Source organism: Anopheles funestus, chromosome 2RL (assembly GCF_943734845.2).
Source record: "Anopheles funestus chromosome 2RL, idAnoFuneDA-416_04, whole genome shotgun sequence".
Classification (NCBI taxonomy): Eukaryota; Metazoa; Arthropoda; class Insecta; order Diptera; family Culicidae; genus Anopheles; species Anopheles funestus.
In genome coordinates this window covers 80,574,112-80,602,101 of record NC_064598.1, presented here as the reverse complement: position 1 = coordinate 80,602,101, position 27,990 = coordinate 80,574,112, and the positions used below count along the sequence as shown (strand labels likewise).

The following is a 27,990-nucleotide window of genomic DNA, read 5'->3' as shown; positions in this document are numbered from 1 at the left end:
TACTGCATGAAAAATATTCGAAATAGCTTAGCTACTCGAAAACGAGCTTCTGCTAGTATCCGCAGCGGGGCGTGATATCACCCAAGCGTAAACAATGTCAAATCAGGTTCAGTGGAGAAATGGTGTATATTTGAAAATTGTAAAATAAATTTTTTATCGATTTTTCCGAAAATTTACATTTATTCCATTGAGGATATCATACCCTTCGGGACTTGTACTCTATAATCGTATTAATTTGTATTTCTTACATCATGAATCGTTCATATATGTTGGTTGATAATTTTTGTTTCGTTTCCTTTTTAATCAGCAAATTCGACAGCTTATAAAGTTATCGTAATGAAATAATAATAAACTTAATCAAATTATAAGGAGCAGCTCGGTGGTACATGTGATAAACGGCGCCAGTCCACACGGCCGGACCGGGTTCATATCCCATCCGGACCGTCCCCCCGTAGCAAGGACTGACTATCCAGCTACGTGGTAAAAATAAGTCTAGTAAGCCAGAAATGGCCGGCGTGACCTGTAAGGTCGTTAAAGCCAAGAAGAGAGAGTATCAAATTATACATTTTAAACCCCGCATTTAATGTAGTACAAGTTTCGATTAACAATAAAAATTATTTTCACACCATCGCGTTCCATCGTTCGAATTGTGCGAGCATATTCATATTACCAGTATATGTTGCTTTAAATATTACAGGAAAAATAAACCAAACAAAAACAATCAGTTAATTGTCACCTTCATTCGGCAGACAGACAAAAACTCTATTTGCAGTTGGTATAGTATCTGCAAAAACATCGACCATTCAACTGACAGTTGGCGGAACCGTCGAACGACCACAGCGCGAAAATTGTCAAAATTCATCACTTGGGTATTTTTCCATCTTCCGCGGAGTTCGTACGATTTTCCTGGCTGAAAATCTTTGCTTTTTACCTTGCATATTTGCGTATCAGGTAATTAAAATTGTGCTTAAACGACACGTAACATCGTGCCCCATGTGGAAACGGTCGAGTACGGTAGCGAAAGTGTTTGGAAAGTGTCTAAATTCGTCGTCTAAAAAGTGGTCCGTAAAAAGCAAAAAATTTGCTATGGTGGACAGCTCTCGAAGTAATTTTTTTTTGCCTTGCCTAGCTCGTACTCGTAATCTCTCTCTCGCTTTTCCGCTTTTGCTCTCACATACGGAGCGGTCGTCTCTCTCTGTCAGCTGTGAATGTTGCGTTGGTGCTCACTCTGCTGTTGGTAGATGTTTTTCTATCTCCCTTCCTTCGAAGCACGGGCAGAGACGGTTGCTCTCCTTTATTGGGGGTGCTTTGTGAGGGAATGGCGATGACGACGACGGAACCGACGTCCCGATTGTGATCCGCTTTCGCCCTTCTTCTAGTTGGGGGTGCCTCCCCCACCCACTTAGCCACTTTGACCGTCGGTTGGTCGGTGCAGTAGCAGCTAACAGCAGGCGGACAGTTACGTCCTCGTCTCGCCGCATAGTACCGTAGTATGGGAGTCAACCGATGTGTAGTGGTAGCGCAACGCAGATGATGATGATGATAATGATGATGACGGTTGTATAGTACACATATTGGTAGTAAAAACCAAGAGCGGACACACTACCGTCAGCATCCATACCACCAAGCAGAGAGAGGGATACCGTGTTGCCCGTACGGTGCTAATTTGTGTGATCGTTCGTCATCGTCGCGTGTGCATTGGTGAATTTCTGTGTATTTCAAGTACGAAGCAACCCAGCGGTGCTGTGTGAGCGGTGGAATACATTTCTTCTAGTGATTTCTACGAAATGCGATAGAAAGCATAAAGTGAGAGGGAGCCCTAATTGTCGCCCACTCGGATGTCGGTAATTCTAAGCTGCGAAACGGATGAAGGTTATTTAAATGCAATTGTTGTACTGTGTTTCCACAGTATGAAGACGAAAATGAAGACAAACGCAACAACTGCAATGTCCCTTTCATAGCAGCACAACAATGGATATGCGAAGCGTATACAAATGCCGTCGTTAAACTTTGCGGAAGTGATTTACAGAAATCATTGTTGTTTCCGAAGGAGTCATCTTATCAATTCAAATTTATCCAGCACATACACACACACACCCAGTTGCAGCATGGCCTACTCTGGTTGAATCTTCCAAACGGTTAATCAATAACCCTGGATGCACCGTTACATTGGCCGAAATACGACTACGACAAAGATGGCTATGTAAAGGGTTGCATTCTGGAAAGAGATTTCATCGATCCATGGCAAGCGCAAAAGGGTGGTACGATATGGAAGCATAAGAAGAAAGAGATACAACAATACAAAACCATCCTGCAAAAAGGTGTTCTGTTCAAACAAGTCCATATTGTCGATCTTGTTGATCCTCGGTGATGATGGAAACTCAACAAACGGAAAATGGAATAGCGAATTCGTGGAATGTATGAAACCAATTATTTCTTATATTGCCCAACAATTCAACCAACGAAACATAAATACGCAAACACACATACACACACGGTGGCAGCATGAAATGGATGGCCGGTGTATTTGTGGCCACACGGAACAGCGACTCAGTCTAACCAGCCAGCACTTTGATGTGTATGGAGAGTGTGTATGATGATACCATGATGTAACTACTACCAGTGTAAAGTTAGTTGTTTTGTTTTCCTTCTTGGAAAATTGTCTTGATTGTCGATGCTCTCTTTTATTTTTTTTTAAATATTGTAGTTTTTTTTTACAAAAACCATACGGATTTGTCTCCCAGGATATTCATTGACAGCTATTGGCTGTGTTTTATTTCACTACTGGCAATATTTTACGATTTTCTAAAGACGCTTAATGAATGCAACTTTCACGAGTTGTCAAAATGTTGCACAGATGCGCAATAATTAACGGACTACCGCTTGGTGAAGAGAAATTTTAGCTGCGCTAAGAAAAGTTTATTGTTTACATCACGTTTAAACCTGCTAAAATCAGTTGCATACAACTGAAATAAGCGCTAAGTGAAAGTTACTGGCTGTTAAAAGCAGTTTAAAAAATTGATTACATTATACGCAGCAATTGTTTATGGAGCCTTTTATTTTAAATACTACAATATATTAACACTGTTTAATTCATGGAATGTTGCACGAAATAATGCGATACAAGAAAGGAAAGAAGAATATTAGTTGCACATAATCAATAATCGTAGATTCTGTTAGTAGAGAGAAAACAATGAAACAAAAGCAGAAAATGGGAACAAACATAATGAAACTGATGTGTAAAAACGTAAAACATTAAATGCGCTAGTAGTGGTGACGGAATGCTCGAGATGTTGTGTGCAAGTGTGTGTGTGTGTGTATGTATACATATTTTTCTACCCCTTTGCTATTGCTTCGCGATTGCCTTTTATAGACTGCGAGGAAGAGAGAGAAAGCCTGGGAACGAGTGCGACAGAGAAAAAGATATTCTGCATTAAATGCAATAGTATGAGACAGAAGAAGTCCGCAGTGAACATATGAGCGCATGTGTGTGAGTCGTACATGCAAGAAAAGAATCTTAAGGTGTGTATGTGTTTGTATCGAGTGTGCGTAAAACGAAGGGACTATAGTGAAATAACGTAAAAAGTTTACGTTTTGTAGGTTTGCATATTCTTCTTGTTTTTTTTTTTTGACGAAGGGACCGAAGAAGAAGTTTATTAATGAATGATTTAAATCACTACTAGACTGACGGCTGTACCAGTGTCGGAAAGTTGTAATTTCCTTTCGTATGCTTGTATGGTTGTGTTTGGGCAGTGTGTCGACATTATGGCAACTTCATACACAGTGCCAAACAAAGAATGTAGTGCCGCGTATGAGGAGTTTGTTTGAATCATGCTGGTGGACATGAAAGGGGAAGGGAATCTGTCCTTCTCCATGGCACCAACACCAGCATCACCACGAAACGCACACACACACACACACAAACAACACTTATACAAACGTGGCAAACGAAGCATAAAGTAGCGAGTAACGAAATCATACCTGTTTGGTATACCGTTCTGTTTTTCCACCGATGCTCCGTCGTGCTCAGTTATGGCTGCCATTCGAGAGCTGTACGGTCGTGATTGTTGAACACCTTCGCAGTTTAAATGTCAACTGCTTGAGCATTGTGCTTTGTTTATTGATTGCAAACGGTACGAAAGTTAGCACACCGTGAGGCGTGTTTTTGTTTCTTGTGTGTGTGTGTGTGTCGTAATTTCGTTGTAGCATCGAATGTAGTTTTTAACTTGATGTTCTAATTGTTGTGAGCAATACAACACCCCATTAAGAAATTCAATCACAAAACCCTGTCTGGGAAAGTCAACAACGTCACACAGTAACCGTCGGACAAGGACGGTTTGTGGTAAAACTTTTTGCCGTCCCATTGTGGTTGCATTTTCCTTGCCTCACTGTTGCGTGTCCAAGAACAATTAAAAGAGAAACACAACTATTGGCGTGCGAAACTTGCTGCTGATGACCTTTTTTCTGTGTTGTTGATGGCAGAAGAGAAAAGAAAAACATAACTACAAGATCGAGCAACAACGGTACTGAAGAGTGCAGAAGAAATAGTGATTGTGTGTATCTGTGTTGTTGTGTGTGTGTGTGTGCTTAAGCGCTGTTCCCAGTGTTTTTCCGCTGCATTGTTTATGCTGTTGCGCTAGAACTCACCTAAAGGCAACCCCATCTCGCTCAGAATGGCGACAGGAAGCTGCCGACAAGTTTTTGTGTGCGTACGTGGCATACACCCGCCTATCCGGCCGATACGATGATATTTGCAGATGAATAACGCTTCCGTGCTTATCGTGCAAAAAGTGTAGAATATGGAATAGTTAATAGATTTAAATCATCTCCAACTAATTCACAGTGGTGACACATCGATTGGAGAGGTTTTTTGTTCCGATCCCTTGAAGAAGAAACGTCAAAGCCAGCTGTGGAAACGTTTTATAACCGCCGTAGCTTTGAAATCACATGACACAAACAATGGAGCCCTTACCTGCGTGTTTCCTCTGCAACCCCTTCCGCATGATACTTTCTTCAAAAATTCGTTGCTTGATTGTATGTGTTTTTTTTTTTGGAAATCAATAGCCACAACATCAAAAGAAGATGAAGGAGTTTATTTGCTGCTTGTTACTTCCCGTACCGCATTGGCAACACTGGTTTGATTGCTGCAGCAAAATATAGCTCGTAAAGTGAAAATAGCAAATGGAAAATCGTAGTAAGCCAGTTGAAGATGCCTGTACAAAAAAAAATGTGAGACGCTTTTTCGTTGATCGTTGCTTGTGTGTATATATTTACGGCAGAAGTTTAAGCTTGCGTGCGTAATATTGTGTGTTTTTTTTTCTTCTTTTTGAGTTTTTGCTTCAAAACAACGGCAACGACGACAACGACGACGGACTGATCGTAAGGCGTTTCACCCTCCCCTTCCGTCACACTACTGCTGTCGATAGAAAGTGAAAATGAAATCGCCAAATCCGCTTCAAAGCGTCATCGAACTCTTGCCAGTTGTTGGAAACGACGCGTATGTTTGCATTACCCACACTGCTTACCAAGTCCATCGGGTGGTGAGGAAGCGTTTTGCATTTTCCTAGGCTAATAATGCAACATGCCATTTTCGTCGTAACAATGGCTATGCGTGTGCGTTTGCCCCACCCCAACCCGGGATGGTGGAAAACACCAGGCAATTGTTCCCTTTCCGATGCTGCTTCAAGCATTACTGTACTAATGATTACATGCTCACGGTGTACTAAAGATAAAATACATAGTAATCAACGTTTGAGTGACGAAATCTAATAGGTACTCCTGCTTGGACGATGCGATTCTTTGAAGACAAATCTTACACACGTTATGACACAAAAAGCTGCTTGAAAAAGATTGACCAATGTTGCCGTCGTGAAGTGTACCAATACATTAAACAATGCTAAATGTGTTCCAGTACATTTCACTTAAAGATGTGAAAATAGTTGCAAGTTTTGGAGAAATGATTCCATTGGTAAACTTTATTTTCCGTGGTAGGCTTGGTCTAGGCTATCTACAGCATGTAATGCATTTAGATTCATCAGTTCCAGGTCTGCCAGGTACATTTCAGTCGAGATTTTAACCCAAAGTACCATTATACATGCTTCAAGCGATCTTCAAAAATCAACAAAACTGAAGTACTGGGTCTTGCCTTATTCATTTCATCATCTTCAATAATCACAATACCTGGGTTGGCCTGCAAACCTTACCTTCTAATGGTCGACGGAAATATTAAATATTTATCCTCGGCAAATTGTTGCGTAACAGTGACGTGTTTCGTAGCGTAAAACGCCCACCCAGACAAGGATAAAGAGTGCAAACAGAACGGCGCTGTTCCAAAACCGAAAGCTATATCCAACAAAGAAAAGATCTCGAGACGGATCTTGGCTGCCCATTTCCCGGGTTGGTGCACATACAAATGCACACTTCTCCATCGTTTTGTTTGTGTGTTCGATCGATCCACACGTGCAGCAATATGGGGACCCTCACACTTCAGTCCATCAACCTGAAGCGGACGCCAGGCTGAACGAAAGAATGCATTGTGGGAGAGAGAGAGAACAGAATTCCCTGGATTTATGTGCAGCTTCCTTCTTCATACAAATATACCAAAGAAAAGTGTTCGACAAAAGCGATCTTCGATAATTTCAACTAAGCTAATACTCAGCTATCGTTTGGGTTTGGGTTGGTAGGCCAAACATTAGGATTCATGTGTTGAAGTTACACTTGCTGTACCTAGCCCCAACCCCAAACAGAACCGTAATGTTCCTCTCACTGAAGGTATGTACTCGGAAATCAAAGCAGGCTGCGGTTACCCTTCACCAACATTCTGATTTCTTTCTTGCTTCTTCTGTTATAGCTCTTCTAGAAACGGCGAGGCTAGAGTGTACGAACTGTTTGTGCGCCATAGCAACTGGTTTGCCTTCTTTGTGGGTTTTATGTGTAAACTCGCTTGATGCAGCATCGCAGTTTGACCTTTTTTTCTCGAGCGAACGGAAGACACTAGAGTAGGATTTGATGGTTCTGCTTTGAGGTGGAAATGTCGAGCCTCGAAGTAACAATGAAGAGTTTTTTTTTAATGCCTTTCAAATGATAGAATAAATCCAACGGATAATGTAATAAAACAAAGCAAAATGATTAGTATAATCTCTGCATCAGGAAAGGGCGATTAATTGCTATTCGCGAATGTGCTACGCACGACCAACAGGTGTTGTTATCAAAACAAAAAACAAAACCACAATCGTGTAGGTATATCCGTCAGTTCACCAAATTGCGACTGTTTTTTTTTGGGTTTCAGGGAAACCCGATTTGTAGAGCACACTGTACATATCAGACAGACTTGTAATACTCTTCTCTTTCCGCTTTAGATTTACCATTTGGACGACAATCGAATGGAAAATTACCGCACCCTGTCAAGTGATAACGAAACGCAATTATACATTGAGGTGTGAATTGTTTGTTTTACGCCGGTTTGAGAGAAACATGGGAGATAGGACTTGGAACCACTACGGACAGACACACACACCCAAGTCGCTCCAACGCTGCAGTGGGCGTTTGAATGTGCATTTTTGTGTGCTTGAAGTAGACCCCCGAAAAAGGTCTGGTTGGGTCAGCCGACAGAAGCTATCAACCGATTCCGTAACCCACCTGCACTGATTGACGTTTGTTTGAATGTGGCTTTGAAGTGGTTGAAAACTATTAGCGTGGGTTAGTCACGTACGCAGCAGAAAAAATAAGCGAAATAAGTCACGCACACGCAATAACGTTGCCGTCTATTCGTTGTGTTGTGTGTTTGTGTATGCCAACGTCAACAGGAGAAACGAAGCGAAAAAAAACTGCCCATTTGTGACAACAACCCGCTCCAACTGAACGATGGTATGCAATTGGATGGGGCCAGAATAGAAACATCTTTCTTTTCAAACTCGGACTTGGCGTGCTCGACCGTGCATTGTTGCATTCGCTCTGTGCAATCTGCACTACAAGCTGTGGAGACACAGGTTCCCGTCCGTACAACACCGCTTGGAAGGAATGATCGGGAAGGAAGATTGATTGGGTTGGCCAATCGTGTAACGCTTTGCCGCGTTTAGCATTCAGCTTGCGCGAACGTTTTATGAACGTATGCGTTCGTTCCTACGCGCGTATGCAACGCGAGCCGTGCGCACACACAGATGGCGCGTTACTTAATTTTGAGACGCAATTTTTGCGCAATCGTACAACCCAGACTCGCCTCGGAACGAAATGCGTCCAATGTTTCGCATTTTGCGCTGTCCGCAAGACCTGTCCTCTTCCGGTGGGTGGGAAGAAGAAAAAAGGACGTACGTTTGCAGGCAGGGTGGACAGCCAAAAGAATTCTGCGTATCTTATTTACTGCGCTCTCTGACCTTAAGCGGGTGTTGATTTGCTTTTATTTGCTTGCCACTGTACTGTTTGTGTTTGGCCATGCGATAAGGCTTATCGGATTTCGGCCCGAGTGGTACATTGACTGTGCTGATAAATCGACAGCTGGTTTTTGGAGATGAACTACACGCCACAGTGGACGTAAGCGTGTAGAATGAAGATGAGAGGCGGTTACAATAGCGTTTACAAAGTAGTTGCCTTTCGTAACTGATGAATGTCCTCGGTCTTTGACACATTATTTATAACATTTTTGACCAATCACTCTGAATTTTGCATAAAACAAAGTATCATTATGGGCACTCGGGATCAGAAATTTAATCATTATTAGCTGACTTCAAACCTTCTCTCGCATGTTTGATTAATCTTCCAACAAAGTCTAGTGTAGCGACCAGGTTAACAAAGATTATAATGTTTCGCTTGATTGGCTTACTTAATAAACAACGTTCACCGGACGACGGTGCCGTGTGTTTGGTTCAAAATTGTGTTCCCCTGCCACCCAATGTGCAGCTTCCGGTTTTGGGTTGCATTTCGCGTGTCTAGTAATGCCTAGCTACCCTGCAAGTTGGCAAACTTCAATACAGCAAAGTGGCCGTTTCCTACTTCACGGTGAACGTGTATCTGTGTGGAGCCTTTTTCATTTGTAGGGCGATGTTTTGCTGTGTTGATGAAATAAAATTCGGGCGGTTTGTGAAGAACTTTCGATTTTTCGTTCCACTCTACCGAAGACCACAACCGACGGAGCGGTTCCGAACGACGTTCCAAGCGACGTGATTTGATATTGTGAGTTTGTTTTATTTCCTCTGCAACGCCACCGGCCACCGATGAGCGTCGATTTCAGATTAGACTCCCTCCACAAACAAAACAAAAAAAAACATTTGCCCATCGAGACGCATTTTTTGAACTCTCACTTACCCAGCAGGTCGAATGGTCAATTATGAGCTGATGGTAGTGGTGTTTGTACTGTACAGAAATAGTACACCGCCAGTATAATTTGGTAAAAAGGCACAGATTTTAGATAGAGTGTTTAGTTTTAGGTACGCGTGTGTGCATTTGTAATATAGGAAGGGAGATTCAACAACAACAAAAAAGTATCATCAGCGCGAAGGTGAAACGCAGCATCGCGCTTTCGACTACCAATTTCTAACCCGAAGATGATCAAAGATGAAAGATGAGCATGTGGCAAGTTTTGATGCGCTGTGTGACCCAAACCGGACGTAAACATTTTAAAACGAGAAGCGAAAAAAAAAAGAGTGTACAGGGCCACAGTCACTTATGATTGTGAATGGTGAAGATCGTTACATCCTGTTTCAGTAGTAGTTAGGTGTAGCATTTTCTTCGTGCGAAAATGTATGCAAAAAAAAAAACTCGAAACACAATGTAGGTATAAGTTTTCCAACGGGCAAGGAAGTGATGTGAAAAAGGGTACTGCGGGAAAGATCATGACCTAAACATGATCGTCAAAGCGATGCATAATCAAATAAAATTAAATGTTCATTTTTGTGTTGACTGACAAAATCAGTCATAAAAAGAAAATGGGCTAAACAAAGGCAGCCAAAACGATTCAGGCCTTTTTAGCAGTGTTTTGCAAGGTTTAATGTGGTAGATACAGTATTACAATTTACTTTTAATTTAGTATCTCGGATGCAACTACACACTACGAGTAATTTGAATGTTACTCTGAAGAAAATTTGTCAAAAGAAAATTACTCAAAATTGGTCGAAAATCAGAGAAAATCCATTGAAAAGTGTGGTAAGAATGATAACTTTGAATTGTAGAAGCGAAGTGAGAGCAGTAGACATGTGACATGTTTATGTTTAATTCTGACATGTAAAACCGTTGCACGTCGTTCGCCATCAGCTTTTGACAGTATTGTTGCAACCAGAGTGAACGGTGGTTACAGCCCAAAATCTGCACGTTCGTTGCGTTGTGAAGATGATGAGAAAAGCACATTCACTTTTTCGCAAATCCGCGTTCTATTCAATAGCACGGAAGAGGAATGGAATTTTGCGCGATCCCATTGCTAACACCGTGCGGGAGGCCTGTCCTTCAGTTGGTTTTGCGTAAAATGTTTATATATTTCGCCAATGTTTAACCGCATTGTTTGTGTGGTAAAAAGATGGATAAAATGCATAATTTGTAGCACACCCTAATATCCGCGCAGTAGGCATCGCGATTTGAGGGCGAGGTCATGCAAATATAGCCTACCTTAGTAAAGCTTCGAATGTATTACGTCGTTGTGGCACAAACATACCTAAATTGAAGCGCGATTGATAAATGTTTACTGAAGTCATTTTTTCTGAGCAATTGTCATATCATTCAGTGGTACTTTATATTGGGGAATTTCTGTGCACACGCGTTTTTAAAGAGGGTTGGTTTCACTCAAATGTCGTGGAATATTTTTTGTTCAATGTCATGTCGCGTGGGGGTGCAGGTTTTTGTGGTTAGAGCCGCTGGTCGGACAGTTTCTTGGCTGCGTGTTGTAAGCAGCAAATGGTTTGAGCCGAGCTCTGTGATGCCGTGGTAAACAAAGTTTATCCTTGGAGGAAAAAGGCGTACCGGACGGACAGGTTGTTGAGAGGGTCTAGCAGCAAAATGAGTTAATCGTTTATTTTAAATCAATTCTCCGAAAGCGCTGAAGCTGAAGACGAATGTGTGGAGTAAGATAAAGGTATAGGAAACTTCCTTTATTCTGAATTTGAAAAAAGATTCACCACATGATCTCACAAAATCACTGGGCAAATCTTATGAATAGCTCAGCTTCTGTATCAGCTTATCTTATGCTAGGTTTATCTGCTAAAACTTCTTCCTGATGTGATCTGCCAATGATAAGATTTGTTTTGACGCCTAGATTTTGGAGACTTACGGCAACAGATAAGATACCGAAGCTGACCAGTTATGAAACATTCCGATGCAAGTGTTTGTCTTTCTTGTTTTTGCTGAATCCCTCTCTCTAAATCAACAACTGTTCCAGAACACATTGGGGCTACAGACAGGATGGCAACAGAAAGCAATTACTGCATTATGCATCCCATGAAAGAGAAAGACAGATTGTGTGCATCATGTGGATCAGGTTCGTAGGGTGGTGTTTGTGCGTTTTAATGTAAAAAAGTGCAATTGAGGATGTTCCGTTGTCTGAGTGCATTCGAGAAGATGTACATCAGCAAAACCGAGGGACTTCTTGTGATTGCTCGGGACGTCACACTACCGGGCAAGTCCACTCGTCGTTTGATACGTCGTTGTGTGGTTGTAATGTGTATTTGATTTTTTTGTGTACATCGTCCATATCTCGTCGCGCCAGGCTACTCTTCTTCGTGAAATTGCTGTCGTGGACACTGACGTGTACCTACGGAACGAACAGTTGCCACTTTGGTGTGTACTTATGTAGGTTAGGTTAGAGAGATGTGGGTTGTGCTGTTAGAGAACGAGAACCGCACTTTGAGCTTTAATTCGCTCAGCTGAGATTCAGCGCATGGAAGAAGAGGACACACAGGTGCATACGAATGCAGTTTTGTAATTTTGTTCTGCGATTGCACAACCGTCAATCGAGTGGGCCGAGATCTGTCAGTGTGCTGGCGAAGTAACACCCTGTGAAAGGACACTCGGTAGTGTTACATTCACTGGGCATGTTTTGTGGAGCGCAGTAGCACGGCAAATGCTCATTCTGTCATTGAATGGGGACAGGAAATGCGATCGAAGGAGGCAATCGTTTCTGGTTTGTGTGGCAACTCATTTGGTTTAATATTTTTAATTGAGTTTAACATACGTTGTATGGAAATTGTCAGATTACTAGTGTGAAGTAAGTTTGACGACTTCGGGAAGCTCTGTAATAGTAAAAAGAGTCATCTCAAATGCCTTTCTTTGCACTCAGTGTTGCATATTTGTTGGCACCAGACATTTATCTCTACACACATATCAACAACAACAACAACAAATTTACACATACACCAGAGCTGCTTACCGGAAATGCGCAATGGGCATCTGCGCAGTAAATGTAGTACTATAGTCTTCTTCTCCCTATTTTTACGCATATACTCACCGAAACATACACACACACACACAAATGATGCTACACACGCCTCAATTGGTTGTTCGGCAATCTTTGACAACCTCCTTTCACCCATCGGCCATTCCTCAGTAATGGAGCAGCTGATTTTGACAGACATGTCGAACAGCAAGCGATCCAGCAGTTGAGTGGGGATGGGGGTGTGGTGGAGAACCGGGTGACCCCGCGCGTTGTTTTCTTTTCGCTTCTTTCGTGGCCGTTTCACTTTTGCGTTGCTCCACTTTCTCTCTGCACCCGTACTGGTTGTTGTTGGCGGTGATGCATAAGGGAACGTCCTCCCCCTCTCCATCATTCCCCCTAGTTTCCTTATCCACACAAAAAGCTTGGAGAAGTAGTGGCGATGTATGTCTTTCCGATGGGGAACAACCTTGTTACGCGTGGATGCAAAAAAAAACACAATTAAACATAAAATGAGCTACCTAGGTATACCAGCTTTGATGGAGTTCAATATTTGCTGCTGTAACTTGCTGTCTGATGGTGACAACGAATAGCAGTATGCTGTTGCTATGGAAGCGATAGTAACTCTGGATCGTTTTCATCTAGGTATTCTGCTTGGTTTGTTTGGTGAAGAGAGAACACCTAATTAATGAAAATAGTGTTCCCGAGAAGTCGGCTCTGTATATGACGAATCAGCTGAGAGGGTAATGACTGCGGAATGGGGTGGGTTGTATTATTTTACTTTTAGCACACTGTTTCAAGGAGGAAGGGAAACGTTGCAGTTTCGGAAAGTTCAAGGGCGGCCATATGATAATGTGTAGACAGCAGCCAACGATTGAAATTTGCGTACTCTACTGATGTGCTGATGTATGTATGGCTAAAACGATGCCTTTTCTACGAACGCGTCCTAGTTGGAGGTCATCGTAAGCGAAGCGACCGTATGTACAAATGAAGAGCAACCCAATCAGCAAAAGCCGCCGGCAAAGGTCAAGCTTGTTGAAGTTGATCTGGTTTTTTTGTGTGTGAAAACCCTGCTAATGCTTTTCGGAGGAAACTAAACATCAACATTCCGGCTGGCTTTACTAAAGTTCAATAAATCTAGTTCGATTCGTTCGACGACGTAGCAGAAGCATACCCTGCAGAGCCCATGAACGAACCCCAGCCGGTTTGCAATGGTGTCAGTGAGTCGCGTTCAAGACATCCATATCGAACATCACACCTTCAAACAAACACACATACAGAGCATGCTGTGTGTGTGTGTGTGTGCTTTCGCATGTATGCTGATACTGTGGAGGGAAAAAAAGAAACACGAATCATCGGTTAATGCACACCAACCCTCGCGATTTTGCGGTCACGCATGAATCAGCATGTCGGGTCGGGTAATGTTGATGATGTGAGAAACTATTTTAGCCACCGCCAGCAAGGCGCTTGAATAGATTGGCAGCTATTTGTTTCCCGTGTGTGTGTGCGGTCATTGAACAATTCGTGAGCCGGTTTTTGTCAAGGAGGTACATTTCAAGGCAGATGAGGTGATTGGACGGAGTTCCAGTTGATGGTGAACTTTACGAAAGTTTCAGAAATATTGCCAACGTACGGAGGGATTAGTGCTAAACCGCGCTTTTGAAGGAATCTGCATTTCGTGCCCTTGAAGATCGAAAGGTAGACGAATATGGGGTAAAGCTGGGTGTAACGTATCCCGCTGTACCTACAAGATACCGTTACAGAGAAATGGTTGATATTTCATGTAGCAGGATAGGCCCCACATATATTGTCAAACATGGGAGCATCCAAACACTAAACACAAGCGATTGTGTCCGGAACTCGCATTAAAATGGATACTAACTGTCTGAGCCCAGCAACACAAATGATGACGCTTGCAAACCAACTGGAATCAGGGAGCGAAAGAGAGCTACATTGGCGCAGTGTTACCTTACGCCAAGGCCAACCATATCCATCCATTGCAACAAAGATCCATAATTATGCGTGTTTTTTTTTCTTGTCGTGGCCGCAATTCCTACTTTTGTCGAGATAAACGAATGCTGTGAGCGAACCGAACGGTGGTCGTCGGTCTTATTAGTTAAACCTTGCTCGGCACTGATCAGCTGCGTTTAAATGACGGAGACACAAACACAACATTAGTAGCGAGACAGTGAGAGGACGAGAGCGAGAGAAGTAACTGTCAACAGGGAAACTGACTTAGTATCCGGTTGGAGTTTCCTTTCCAATGTTTTATGGCCGTGCAGCAAGCTTGCGTCTAATGTCAAGCGCACCAAGAGCTTATTATCTCCCCAAACAAAGCATTATCGTGATCGTCATACACTGTTCCTAAGCCATATCTTTGTTTAAGATACATAAGGAAGTGAAGGGGTATTGTAGCAATTCTAGCCGTAGAGTAGGAGAGAGCTATTTTTAATTAATTTAAGCTATTGTATTTAAAATCACTTTCCATGCTAGAAGTAAGTTAGGGAATGCGTTTCCATCCTACGACCTTACATGGCGTCCATTTCCAACTCCAACTCCTTCGATCTAACCGTCCACTAAATCCGGGGGTGTGTGTATGTGCTTAGGTTTAGCGTATCTTCTGTACAACACGTTTAACAGTGAGCTAAAAGTGAAGGTAAAAGAGAACCCTTCGATAATTTAAGGGTTGCTTCCTGTTATAGGTCATACTCGTCACATCATAACGGTGTTTGTCAGGTTTAGCAGTAAATAGCACTGTTGTGTTTGTGTTGTTTGTGGTTGACAAATGTGCGAATGGCGCGTGAGTCACACACTTGCGCTTGCACGACGATGGTTTTTATCACCGATCTAAACTGCGTGGCACTTGACATTAGCGAGTGAGTCCTCAAGTATCTGGATCGTAAAACTATCAATAGTACAGTTGTTTGTGGTTGTGCAACTAACCTTGGTCTCATTTTGTTATCAAAAGTAAAATAGTCGTGCTTATGTGTGTTAACTTGAAGTAGTCCTGCTGATCATCATAGGATATTAAAGTGAAATGTATTCATATCAAACTCATCTATCGAATGCATGAAGCGAAAAATAGTCTGGTCTGGGTTGACTTGTCCAGCTAAGCGGTGCCTCTTGAGCTGCAGAAGCTATAGAGTCACATTGAATCGAAGTTCCCTTTCTGTTCCAGAATCTTCCCCAACGATCAGTTTCCAGCTGATCAAAGAAATACGTCAATCGCTCAGGCACTACACAAACAAGCCAGCTTCAGCTGGGGTGGGGTGGATAGAATGCAAACATAAGCATGCAACTAGCGCCCAGTTGATTACACCCGTTCGTTGCACCTTTTATACAAAGTTCAAATCCTACCATGCTGTTAGCTTTAGAATTACCATAACCGTTTGTGTTACTGTTGGGATGTCTTTCAACGTGTTTGTACGAACCTCGAAGAGAGGAGGTGGTTCGTATCTCTAGATGCCACAAACGAATTAGAGGAAAAATGATGGTCAAGGGATCTCGGTCGTACCGTCGCGGTAGTAAAGTGTTGTGTTTTTCTTGGTTTTTGGGGGGTTTTCTAGTTAGTGAGCTATATTTAGGTTTACTCGTAGGTCGGCTTTTGAGAATGAGTAACTTTTTTTTGCTTTGCGCTGCTCTGTCTACTTTTACAAACGGTTACGGTCCGTCTATTAGTAGCACGTCGTCCACTCGCTTGACCGACAAGAGTGGTCATTTATAAAGCAAATGGGGGAAATCACCATTGAGGTGATTGCATTTAAAGTTTCAAATGTGAATATTTTTAGAGTAAGCAATGCGATCCGGGTTTACGGGCAAAACTCAAACTGTGTCCAGTAAAGATCGCATTTCCCCATTCTGAAGGGTTTAATTTGCGAACCGATCCAAGTTTAGAGACTATTCTTTTTCCATTAAAATGATCAACAAGAACTACAATTGTAAGAAACGGCATTATTATGTCCTTCGCTTCGGTACCGTTTCCTGCGGCGTATCAAAGTCCTGACGTGACGAGAGATTACGACAAGAGAGCATATGCGTGAAAAAGAGATATTTTCGTTTATTTTTTGAACATCTTTAGGACTATTCCATTCGTATCGCTACAAGGATTGCGTTGTGATCATTCCTCACCACAACATTCACTAACATATTCTACGTTTTCAATCTCTCATTGCAGATTAAACTTGTACAAACTAAGATTATCGCGTGGTGAAAGAGGAAGTGCAGAGTTTTGTTGTCACAATCGGTTGTACTACCGAACACGAACAAACATACACATACATTCACACATTAGTATCAGTTCAAAAAGGTACAGGTTCCGTTCCAGTTAAAGGCCGCGTGCGCTGGTGTTGTACCGTCGACACAGCCTCCCGCGATCCTCGACGCGATCGATCCCGGGAAAGCCTACCAACGGCAACCACACAAGACCAGCGAACCCATCTCTACCCAGCAGTATTTGTTTGCACAGTGATCCTGCTCCGTTTAGCGAGCGAATTTTGATTGATTATCGCAAGGAAGCGGCACTGCACACGTGTGTGCCCACGACGGTTACTTCCTTCCGCTCTAGAGAAGGAACATAACTGGTCGAATTGTTCGTTCCGGTATGTATGGAATTGGCCGGTTAAAGTGTTTGTTAAAAAACATTGACATCTAACGAATTTTTTCTCACATTTCCCATTGCAGGTGTTTGCATCAACTTACGGGGCGCTGCAAACTCTTGCTGCGTCCGTCTGTACGAAACAGTGATATTTGTTTTTTTCGTTTTGTCACCACTTCGAAACCCTTCTGTGTTGCGCTTAGTGAGTGTTTGTGAGTGTGTGCGTGTGCCGTGTGACGTTTCCGTTTCCGACGTTGGGTGGTCATCGTTATGAACATGATGAACAACAGCAGTGGTGATGAGCAGGTTGAGTGTCCACTGTGTATGGAACCGCTAGAGGTGGATGATCTGAACTTCTACCCCTGTACCTGTGGATATCAGGTAATGTGAGAGACCGGGGGAGTGGAATTTACTAGCAATCGATAGATTCAAGTAATTTCCCAACCCCCATGACCCCGGGTGTATGAACGACAGTATTAATTTAGCCATTGTGTTATTCTTGTTTCACTCGCAAAGATCTGCCGCTTTTGCTGGCACCGGATCCGCACGGACGAGAACGAGCTGTGTCCGGCATGCCGGAAGGCGTACCCGGAAAATCCGGCCGACTTTACGCCTCTGTCGCAGGAGCAGATTGCGGCGTTCAAGGCGGAGAAACGGCAGCGGGACCAGCAGCGGAGGGCGAAGATTTCCGAAAACCGCAAACACCTCGCGAATGTGCGGGTGGTGCAGAAGAATCTGGTGTTTGTTGTTGGGTTGCCGCCCAGATTGGCCGATCCGGAGGTCAGTCATGCGATGATATAAATTGTGCGAAGATCGTATCTTATTTGTACCGGTTGTTTGCTTTGTAGATTCTGAAGAAACATGAATACTTCGGAAAGTATGGTAAGATCCATAAAGTGGTCATCAACCCTAGTACGACGTATGCGGGTGTGCAGGTATGTTTAGTGCGGCATCGTTCATATCAAGTTTGGATTATTTTGTAAAATAAAACTTTTCTTTATTCTATCCCCACCCCAAAATCGAAGGGTCCCTCGGCGTCGGCGTACGTGACGTACATCAACAACAACGACGCGCTGAGAGCGATCCAAAGCGTGAACAACATCATGATCGATGGTCGACTGATAAAGACGAGCTTAGGTACGACGAAGTACTGTAGCCACTTTATGAAAAACCAAACCTGTCCCAAGCCGGACTGTATGTACTTGCACGAACTGGGTGACCAGGAGGCTAGCTTTACGAAGGAGGTAAATGTTGTTTTGACCCCGATGGATTGTTCTGGAGTAAACTGAGCTAATATCGTGCTTCATTTCTCATTCCCTCGCCCCGTAGGAGATGCACCAGGGGAAGCATCAAGAGTACGAGAAGCGGTTGCACGATGCCATGCAGGCGCAGTTAGGTCTGACGTCGGCAGCAGGAGCGAATAGCCAAAATGGTCACGGCGGTAGTAGCGGTGGTGGCGGCAGTAGTAGTACGACGGCGATGGCAGCGGCGGCGGCGGTGGTGGCGACGGCTTCCGGTGGTAGTATGGCCACTGCGGCCACGATCGCCGGGCTGGTGTCGTCGACGGCGGCGGCAGTGGTGGCATCGACGGCAACTACGGCAGCGGCAGCTGTGGCGGCAGGAACAACTGCAGGTGCGTCCTCCACGCTGGTGGTAATTGGCAGCAGTGCAGGTAGTGCGGGTAGTGGTGGTGGTAGTGGTGACAGTGGTGTACCCAGGTCTGGCATCGGCGGCACTAGCGGCAGCAGCAACAACAACACCACCAGCGGCAGCGTCGGCACTAGAGGCACCAGCAAATCGTCGTCCGGCAGTGATATAAAACAGATTAGCGACATTACCAATGGACCGATACCGAGCAAAGAAGCGTGGCCCAGCTTATCGACGACGCCGAACGGTGGCAGCGCACACGGCGGCGGAAGTAGCAATAAGGAGAATAAGCTTAACGGTAAAACAGGTGTGTGTGAGTTAAACCCTAATCGAGCGCGCGCGGCTAAGAGCTATGTCTCGATGCATCCAACTGCAAGTGGAGCTGAAAGTGAAGAGAAGAGTGTGCGTTCGAGCGGTAGTCCTTCAAGACCTCGTTCAGTGACACGATTTCATCCAACCACATTCTCCCTTCCATGCTATTGAATTCCGTTTCGTTTAATTTGGTGTGGCGAGTTCTTCTTCTATAGTCGCATAATGTTTGAGATCTTTCATCTCACGGTTAACCTCGAATGTTCGACGACCATACCTAATAGTCGTTCGTGCGTGCATATGTGTGTGTGTGTGTGTGCAAGTAGAATTGATGTGACAAGATGTGAATTGTTTACAATGAACGGTGGCGGACTTAAGGTGGGAAAAGCAAACGCCGGTTGCTGGTGATATCTCTGCCAAAAATGTGCTCCTACATATTATATCTTGCATTTTTGTATGTTGCTGTAATGGTACTGCGCCATTGCTGTTATGCTGTTCTCTTTCATTGCTTCTTTATAATTTCTCATTTGGGGATTGTTTTGATGCTTTTTACGCCAATTCTTTGTGATGAATATTACGTAAACAGAAAGTTGTGTTACTTAGCAACGAGCCTTTGTTATGTTTCATCTTTTTTCCATATAAATATTGGTATGTTTCAATACTGTTTACACATTCCATCAGTTACGAAAAGGTTTTTATCGTATGTTTTACATGAGATATTAATTACTTGTAATTCTATGTATGATTTTGGCTAGTAACAGCTCGTTATGTGATACTACAATGCGGGAAATGTGCGAGTAAGCAGAACACAGGATACACACGTTCCGTCACTGTTATTAACGACCTCTACCTACCAACCACCCCACCACTTTGATTATTTTGCACCAGTGTGCACCTATTTGACAAAATTACAAACAAAAATTTTTGCCAAGTTCCAGGGCTTCTAGTGCTAGTGTTAATCGAGTTTGCTTCTTGCTTATTCTATTGCTTCTAGCAGTTAACGGGAGTGGCAGCAGCAACAAGGAAAACACGAATCGAACCGACCGAAAGCACGAAACGAAATCTCGCTCTAAAGGAGGCAAGAACAAGCAGCAGCAGCAGCAGCAGCAGCAGCAACAACAACACAATAACAAAAATAGTCACGAAAATTCCAGTAATCATAAAGATAGTACAAGTAACGTGTCTAGTGCCAACGGTGTTGTTGTTGCTACTGCGAAGGGAGGAAGTGCGGCTTTGGTGGTGAACGGAAAGGGAAGCAAGGCTTCGGCGAATGGTACGGGCAAGCAGCAGCGAAACGGTGCTCACGAAACGCATGACAATGCGCTCGTAAATGGCAACAGTAAGGAAGCACAGAACAATAGCAAAAACCTCAAACAGCAGCGGGAACGAGAACAGCAGCTTAAGGGCAGCAGCGATAGCAGCGATCAGCAGTTACAAAGCAAGAAGCGAGAAACGAACGGCATCAGCAATGGTACCATGGCGACCAGCATTAGCAATGGGAACGCAAATGGCCATATTATCAATAACGATCTGGACGATGATGATGACGAGCTGGACTTTGAGGATCTGGACAATGACGCACTGTCGTCGGATAATGATGGCAAAACGGATTCCCCTTCGTTAAGGTAGTAAAGGAACTGCTTTTCTTTAATATTGCTTTTCATTAACGTTTTTGTCTTATTGTTCTTACAGTAGCTCGGCTTCATCACGGAACGGTGTAGACAGTGAGACGGCTAGCGGTAAAAGCACACCGGGCGGATTTGCCGATACGCTTACCAATGGTGACAGCAATGTGATAAACGCTGTACCGGAAGGTGAAGCCGTAGCGGGTACCACGGATGGAAATGAAACTATTGCCATACCACCTACAACCGATACGGTTGCCGGTGAATCGAATCGCAACTCCTCGTCACCGTCGTCCAGTTCGTCGATGGGCGATGAAAAGGCGGACAGCGAAAGTACTGCTCCGGTAGCCTCGTCATCCTCTACTACAACGTCCTTGTACGGTGGTTTGGATGATGGTACGGACACCAGTGCGGCTGTGATCAGTGCGTCGATGGGCAAATTGGCCGTTACGGACACCACCGCTAGCAATGGTGGTGTTGGTGGTATCATGAACCACAAGTTTGCCAATGAATTGCTCGATATGAGCGCACGGTACAGTAAGCTCGACAGCATACTGGATGACAATAGCAGCTTTTTCTCGTACAACGCGTTCGATCCTTACGGCAAGCCGAGCGTGACGGCCGCGGACCTTGGTGTGGATAGTGGTAGCGGTCTTCAGGGCGTCGGTTTGACCTCTTCGCAACTTCCCGATCTCTTAAGCGGTACAAACGACACAAACGAACAGCACGCAAAGGAGCTGTTGAAAAACATGGGCAATTTGCAGCAGCAGCAGCAGCAACAGCAACATCAGCAACAGCATCATCCACAACAACACCAGCAGCATCAGCATCAGCAGCAGCACCAGCAGCATCTGCTACAGCAAGTAGCTCGTTTGCATCAGCTGTCTGCTGGACTGATCGGCAATGGTGGTGACAGTAGCATGATGAACGCCGGGGCCGACGAGCTTGACCCAGCTCTCAGCAAATGCTTATTACGGCAGAAGTACATGATGGAGGATCAGCAGGAAGAGTGGCTTCGCCTGCAGCAACAGCAGCAACTACAGCAACAGCAAGAGCAGCAGAAACGTAACCACCTGAATAATGGACTGAATGGACTACCGCCATTCCATAATTTTAACGGTAAGCAGGAAGTGGAATTCATTTATGTCGCCGTTAGTAAGATTATTAATTTAACCACGTCTCAATACATTTTTTCTCTCTCCAGAATTTGGAACAACTGATTATTGGCACAAAACAGTCGCTATGCGGAATAACTTCCCAAGCCTACAGCTGCAGCAACAACAGCAGCAGCAGCAGCAGCACCCGCAGCAACAAAGGCTACACACAGCAGACATAAGCCAGATGTACGGAAACGCCAACATGTCCAAGTTGAACAAGTTCTTCGACTTTCATAAAAACCAACAACAGCAGCAACAGCAGCAATTTTTACTCAATGGACAAAGTTCAATCCCACAGCAAGCGGTAGAAATGAACCTGCTAGCGCTAGAGAACAACCGTCTTAATGGCCATTTCCTCGAACAACACAACGAAAGTGAGTGGAAACAATTTTTGGTGAACTATCACCCTTTTGTTGGCACTGTGTTAACATTAACATGTTTTCCCCCATTTTCGGTTTTTGTAGGTTTATTAAGCTCCCAGCAGCTTCAAAAGCAGCGGCTGTTTAACATGAACATGGGCACACACAATCCGTTGCTAAACGGTAGCGATCGCTCAATGCAGCAGCATAAGGCTGCGGTAGCGGCAGCAACGGCAGCAGTAGTTGCTGCTGCTGCATCGCAACAACCGCAACCGCAGGCTGGCAACAGAACTCAGCAACAGCAGCAACAGCAGTATCCCCAAAATCCGACCGTAGACGATGAGCTTGGGTTCGATCCGTTCCTGGAGACCCAAAAGGCGCTGGCCGAGTTGATGAATGATGAAATGAATCAGCAACAACTGCCACAGAGCAGTGCCAACCATAGTAAGCTGTTGGAGAACGTGCAGCAGCAGCAGCAGCAGCAGCAACAACAACAACAACAGCAGCATCAACAACAGCAGCAACAGCAACGTACCCGTATGCCGCCACCTGGCTTCAATCACATGAACGCGTTCGGTTTCGGGGTACCACGGGCACAGGGTGCGTAAGAGAGCGGGCATTTTCGTCTAAGTTTGGCCGATGATAAATTTTGTTTCCTTTGTTTTGTCACAATACCAGGTAGCAAAATTTTACCATTCATGAATGGCGGTATGCAAATGCCTAACGGACAGCAACCACCACAGCAACCGCCGCAGAATGGTAACTGGAATCAGCAGATGCAGCAACCATTCCTAGGATACCAACAGAATGAGCATCTGGTACAAGCTCAACAACAAACCGGACTCAACAAACCAGGTAAGCGTGTCAGTGTAGCGCAAAACGCTTCTTTGCCAACGCCCGGAAACTAACGCACGAATGTGACTTTTACAGCGTATGGCAATAATCTCTCCGACTGGACGTCGATGGATCCAGCCATCGTTTCCTACCGTCAGTTCTCCTTCATGAACGGTCCCAATCAACCGGCCGGGGGTGACATGTTTCTGAATGCTCAGCAACAGCAACAGCAGCAAATGAATCAGCCACAAAATATTCAACCTGGACAAGGTGATTTTGAGAGCAAAATGCCGCACAGTAAGTGTTTTCTTTTGTTTCGCTTTTTATTAACAACTTTTTTTTTATTCGGTTTTGGTTAAGGTTTCGGACACCATGGTCTCAACTTGCAGTCGAACCTGATGGGTCAACAGCAGCAACAACAGCAACAACAGCAGCAGCAGCAACAGCAGCAGCAGCAGCAACAACAACAGCAAGCAAATCCACAGGTAAGAACATTTAGGCGAAAACACAAATGTTTCAATACAAACGATAAGAATCGGAAAACGCGTTTTTAAAATCGAAAACAGAAGTTAGTTCATGAACAAAGATGCTGCCCGAAACATTCATGAAAATTAAATTGCTATTGCTTAGTGTATTTTATAATTTTGACAATAAATTGGAACGTTTTATAGTAAATCCACTCGAAACCGATTTGCAGCTTGGGGTTGTGTGTGTGTAAAGTCTTAAAAAAATCATTCAAATTACCGCAGTTAAATCCTGGTACTTGATCATCGTCTAAATGTTGCTGTTTTTTTCTTCATAAAACAATTGTTTACAATCCTTTTTACTTTGATTTCAGCTTAACTTTTCTCATGTCAACATCATCAACAATGAGCGAAACGTTTTCATGTACGAAGTAGCCAACTGCGGTTTCCCGAACGGCTTCGACAAGTACTCGATCCCAATGCCACCGGGCTTTCAGAACAACGTCCCCGGCAACAACAAGCAGAAAACGGAATGCATCAACTAAAATTTGGCAGCGCATAATAGCACACGAACGCAGATGAACGCAAACACAAGTAATCACACATTTCCGATTGACGCCATGTGGTGCACGCGTCAGCACCTGGACCTAATAACGTAAAGCCGAACAGGTTTTCCTTTCTTTATCGTGTAAAACAAAGCAGTTACGCTTTAATGGTTTGGTGTGGTTTTCACTTTCCGAAAAAAAGCCAGACAGATACGGCGTCAATATACAAAATAGTTTAACAAAACTTCCAAGCTGTTCCCGCAGTGCATGGATAACACACACATAAAAGAGAGCTGGACAGATGGCAAACAAGAGTGTACAGTGAGTAATCTAGTCTACGACTTCGTTTATTTGTAAACAGCATCAACACTTGAAAACTGAACAAGAAACTAAACGACACGAGCAATATCGATCATTAAAATCACATCTACACCCAGATCAACATCACTTTTGCGGGTCTTGCAATTTCGGTTTAGCAAAGCTGTAATGGTACAAGATAGAGTTAGCAGATCGAAACGTAAACCCAAATCAACTAGAATCAATCCGATGAATAGTAAAAACATGCCGAAGAGACGCGCAAATCCGCGCACGAAGCAAAATGGAATAGGAAAAGTTAAAGCAAAAGCGCTATTCGTTTGTGCGTTTCGCAATCCGTCATTTTCTGTGCGATTGATTAATCGAATAATAGAGTTCGGTGTTAAGGACATAATCCACACAACGTACAGTAAAACGGATGCACGCACACAAACGGATAATGATTTTGCGGTGGAAAGCTTTAGAGCCAAACTCGAAGACACATCAGATGAAGCAAATTAAGATTTCAGTCGGTGATTCCGAATGGTGCGAGTGGTGTAGAAGGAATCTCAATGGCCTTGACGTGGTTTCCCTTGCGCAAGAAGGGATACTGGGTCTGATAGCTAGATTCGGAATCTTGAGCTGTGGTTCCGTGCTGCTAATGTGTTGGAAACCATGGTTCAAACATATCCGCATTTAGCCCTTTGAGGTTTCGGAAAAGCCAGGTTGATGAGGTTGAAGATTGATGTGGAGCTGTTGTTAACAAACATACAGTATCCACGGTTTTATCAGGTACAGGAGAGCTATTGTGGGAAACACAGAATTGCAGATACAGAACAGTATGGATCCACATTCAAAATAATACGCAAAAAACACAATATTGATCTTTCTAAACGTTCTAAAACGCAAGTGATGCAACCGATTGTATCGTTTTGCGAAATTATACCTAGTAAATCAAGAAACTAGACTAAAAGAAGGCGCCAATCGACATCGTTTTGTATGGCTTTGTACACACGATAGGCTTCTCGTGTAGCGATTCACTCGTATCTCGCTGGAAGTGGAAAGCTGTGAGAGACTTGCAGAAATTCTAGTTCCCATATTGCAGCAACTTTCGCTCACTAGTGTTGAGTTTTCTATTGTTCAAATGCTTTATTTTTTACTTTCATTGTGCGCTTATACAGTTTGATTTCACTAAGTGGCATGTAGTTGCATGAATGGAACAATTGAAATGAATTTTTCAACACAACATCGAAAGACAAAACTTTGCCTTTATTTCACACAATTGTTAAACATCTTGTTTCAAAGTGAGATGTTTGTAAAAACTGTCACACACGAATGTTTATTCGAAACATTCATATCAGTGTGTGGTTGAACCCCGAAGTAAAAACAAAGTTTTAACACAATTTCGATTTAGCTCACAAGTCTACTATTGATTTAGTGATGTCTTACTGTATTGCCGCAAATCGGAATCGATGTAAATGATGTTGGTTTAATCGCTGACTTAATAAGTTACGCAAAAGATTCTTTCAAACCTAACAGAAGCCTTTCGTCTGTATAAAGCCAATCAAACAGTGCATTGAAGCCGCTTACTAACATCTTGCCATATGCGCTGGGCACAGCACCAACGAAGCATTTTTTCTTCCTTTTCGTTCTGGTTGCATACTGGAAGAATGGTTTGTTCCTTTTAATCATAAATTGATTATAATTTTAGCCCCACTTGGATAGATATGGCGTGTGTATGATTTTTGATTACAGTGTATGTCTCTTTGAAAGATTTTGCCCGACAGATAAAACCCCCCTACAACTGCATTGATACTGTATAGATACATAAATATACAGCAGAGATAAACGCCAACAGTGTGGATTGTTGCACGCAAGCGTAATCGGGAGTGTGATGATGAAATTACTATATTACTATACTTCACAATTATTATTGGTTAATATTGATTACTGAATTTATATTACAAAGCAACACAAACTCCCTAGTAGCGTATGGGACGTATAAGAACATCTTGGGTGAAATCATAATATGCAATACATATATAGCGTTATATAGAGTTATACGGCAAAACCTCCATAATCAAACCAACTGCTGCAAAGTTGACGAGCATATGACGGGATACGATAGTAGCCGAATGATCGATGAAATTGTTTATAGTTAAACCATCGCTTAGCTGCTGCCCAAGTATCGATTATACAAATGGCCTCCAAACGGGCAGAAGGGCGGTGTCATCACTTATCATCCTTACCGCGTAAGCGAAACCGTACGTAATTCTGACCGCCAAAAAGGTGAACTCAAAACAGTCTGCGCGTAAGGCGTTTGTGAGGTGGTGGGCAGATGAGATCGATAGTCGATCATGTCGATTGCAAACGTTAAGGGTGCAATATATCGAATAGCATGACGAATAGCTTTCTCTTCGTGTCTCTACTGCCCATTTCCTTATCCTATCATACTGACTGATTTTGTTCTATCTAGAGGCGCGGAATATGCCAGTTTTCCTTCGAATTTCTATCTAACGGATGTGTGTTGGTTTCCCCCAATAAAATAATCCGGTTTCCCCCAGGGTATAACCTATTAATCCGGTGCGTTGATCGCATAGACGGAAAGAGGAAAACTTGTTGCATTCCTTGGCAAAGGAGGAAACTACTGTAAGCAGTAGTTTTTTCATGATTCGTTTATCCTTATTTGTTGGAACAATAAACGTAATCTGGAAAAGTGTTGATACCGCCCAACATCTGCTTTGAAAGGAGCAGCAAAAGCATCCCATTGTAACGCGTATGGGAAACTATAAACCACTGAAAGCGGACAGATAATAAGCTGCTAATGAGAGACACATACATGAAACAAATGTGATTGTACATTTATGCTGCTGTTGAAATGAGCTGTTACAAAGTGCTGCAAAAAATACATATAAACACACAACACAGCAGCTGTGCGAGCTGAATTGCTGAAGCTGAAGCTGCTAAATACGATTATATTGAGGAAGATGATGATAATCCTGCTATCTACTACTGCTACTACTACTACTCACACACACACACACACACACAGAACCATACGTTCATATGAAATCGATGTACGATAAGAAGTATAGTCGCTCCCGCGGTCGATATTGATGCATTTTTAAAAAAGGAAACGCATCGCAAATGAAAGAAGGGACGGAGAGAGAAGCAAACACAGAGGAAACTCAAACAAATTGTAGCAAATTAAACGCATCGCCCCGGAGAGTAGCTAAACGTAAATCGTAATCGTAAACAGAAAATATGCTGTGTGAGGCGTGTGTGTCGTGCAGGAAGGAAGAAAGAGGGAAAGCTAGGAATGTGTCGTTCGGACAGCGCAAGGTGAAGAAAAGACGATATAAACCGCAGTATAAGGAAGATACAGAGATATAATACAAAAGATTGACAAAAAAAAAACTGCAAAATGGAAAATATTATGGCAGAAAACCATAAAAATATACTTAAAATTTGAAAAAAAAGCTGTATGGTTTGTTTTTACGTTAGAGAATATGAGAAATTCAAGATTAAGCGATTAACGGTGCTTGATGCAGCATACCAAGCCTTCCTCGACATGGACAACTCTATGAAAGCTCAACGACATTAGCTCAACAGATTGGAGATCATTCCTGCGATCACAACGTGTCGAAAGATGTGGACAGCTGGAAGAGAACGAAGTGATCAACTGCAGCACTACTACCTGCTGTGTAGATTTGGTACGGAAGATGATACACCGAGGGCTTCCAGCCCTTCCAGCTATTGGACATAAAGATGGATCGAGATCTGATTTTGTTGTCTTACTAAGCCGAAGGAAAG

The 27,990-nt window shown here is 43.3% G+C and overlaps 1 protein-coding gene across 8 annotated transcripts; it reads left to right on the top strand.

The window, feature by feature from the left end:
• The first annotated feature begins 837 nt into the window (after positions 1 to 837).
• Positions 838 to 27,513, top strand: LOC125763732 (AF4/FMR2 family member lilli). Of its 8 annotated transcripts, none has more exons than XM_049427160.1 (15): positions 838 to 951; positions 16,524 to 16,947; positions 17,030 to 17,324; positions 17,460 to 17,723; positions 17,792 to 17,878; positions 17,969 to 18,187; positions 18,273 to 18,576; positions 19,897 to 20,524; positions 20,592 to 21,643; positions 21,729 to 22,055; positions 22,146 to 22,640; positions 22,719 to 22,895; positions 22,971 to 23,144; positions 23,235 to 23,359; positions 23,713 to 27,513. In XM_049427160.1, the coding sequence occupies exons 3-15, from the start codon at positions 17,214 to 17,216 to the stop codon at positions 23,881 to 23,883; spliced, it is 4,134 nt and encodes a 1,377-aa protein (XP_049283117.1). In that variant the 5' UTR covers positions 838 to 951; positions 16,524 to 16,947; positions 17,030 to 17,213; the 3' UTR covers positions 23,884 to 27,513. The 8 variants fall into 8 exon arrangements, with proteins under 8 accessions (XP_049283117.1, XP_049283118.1, XP_049283112.1 ...); XM_049427161.1 differs by having other exon boundaries at positions 19,894 to 20,524; positions 20,595 to 21,643; XM_049427155.1 differs by having other exon boundaries at positions 19,894 to 20,524.
• Positions 27,514 to 27,990: the final 477 nt, after the last annotated feature.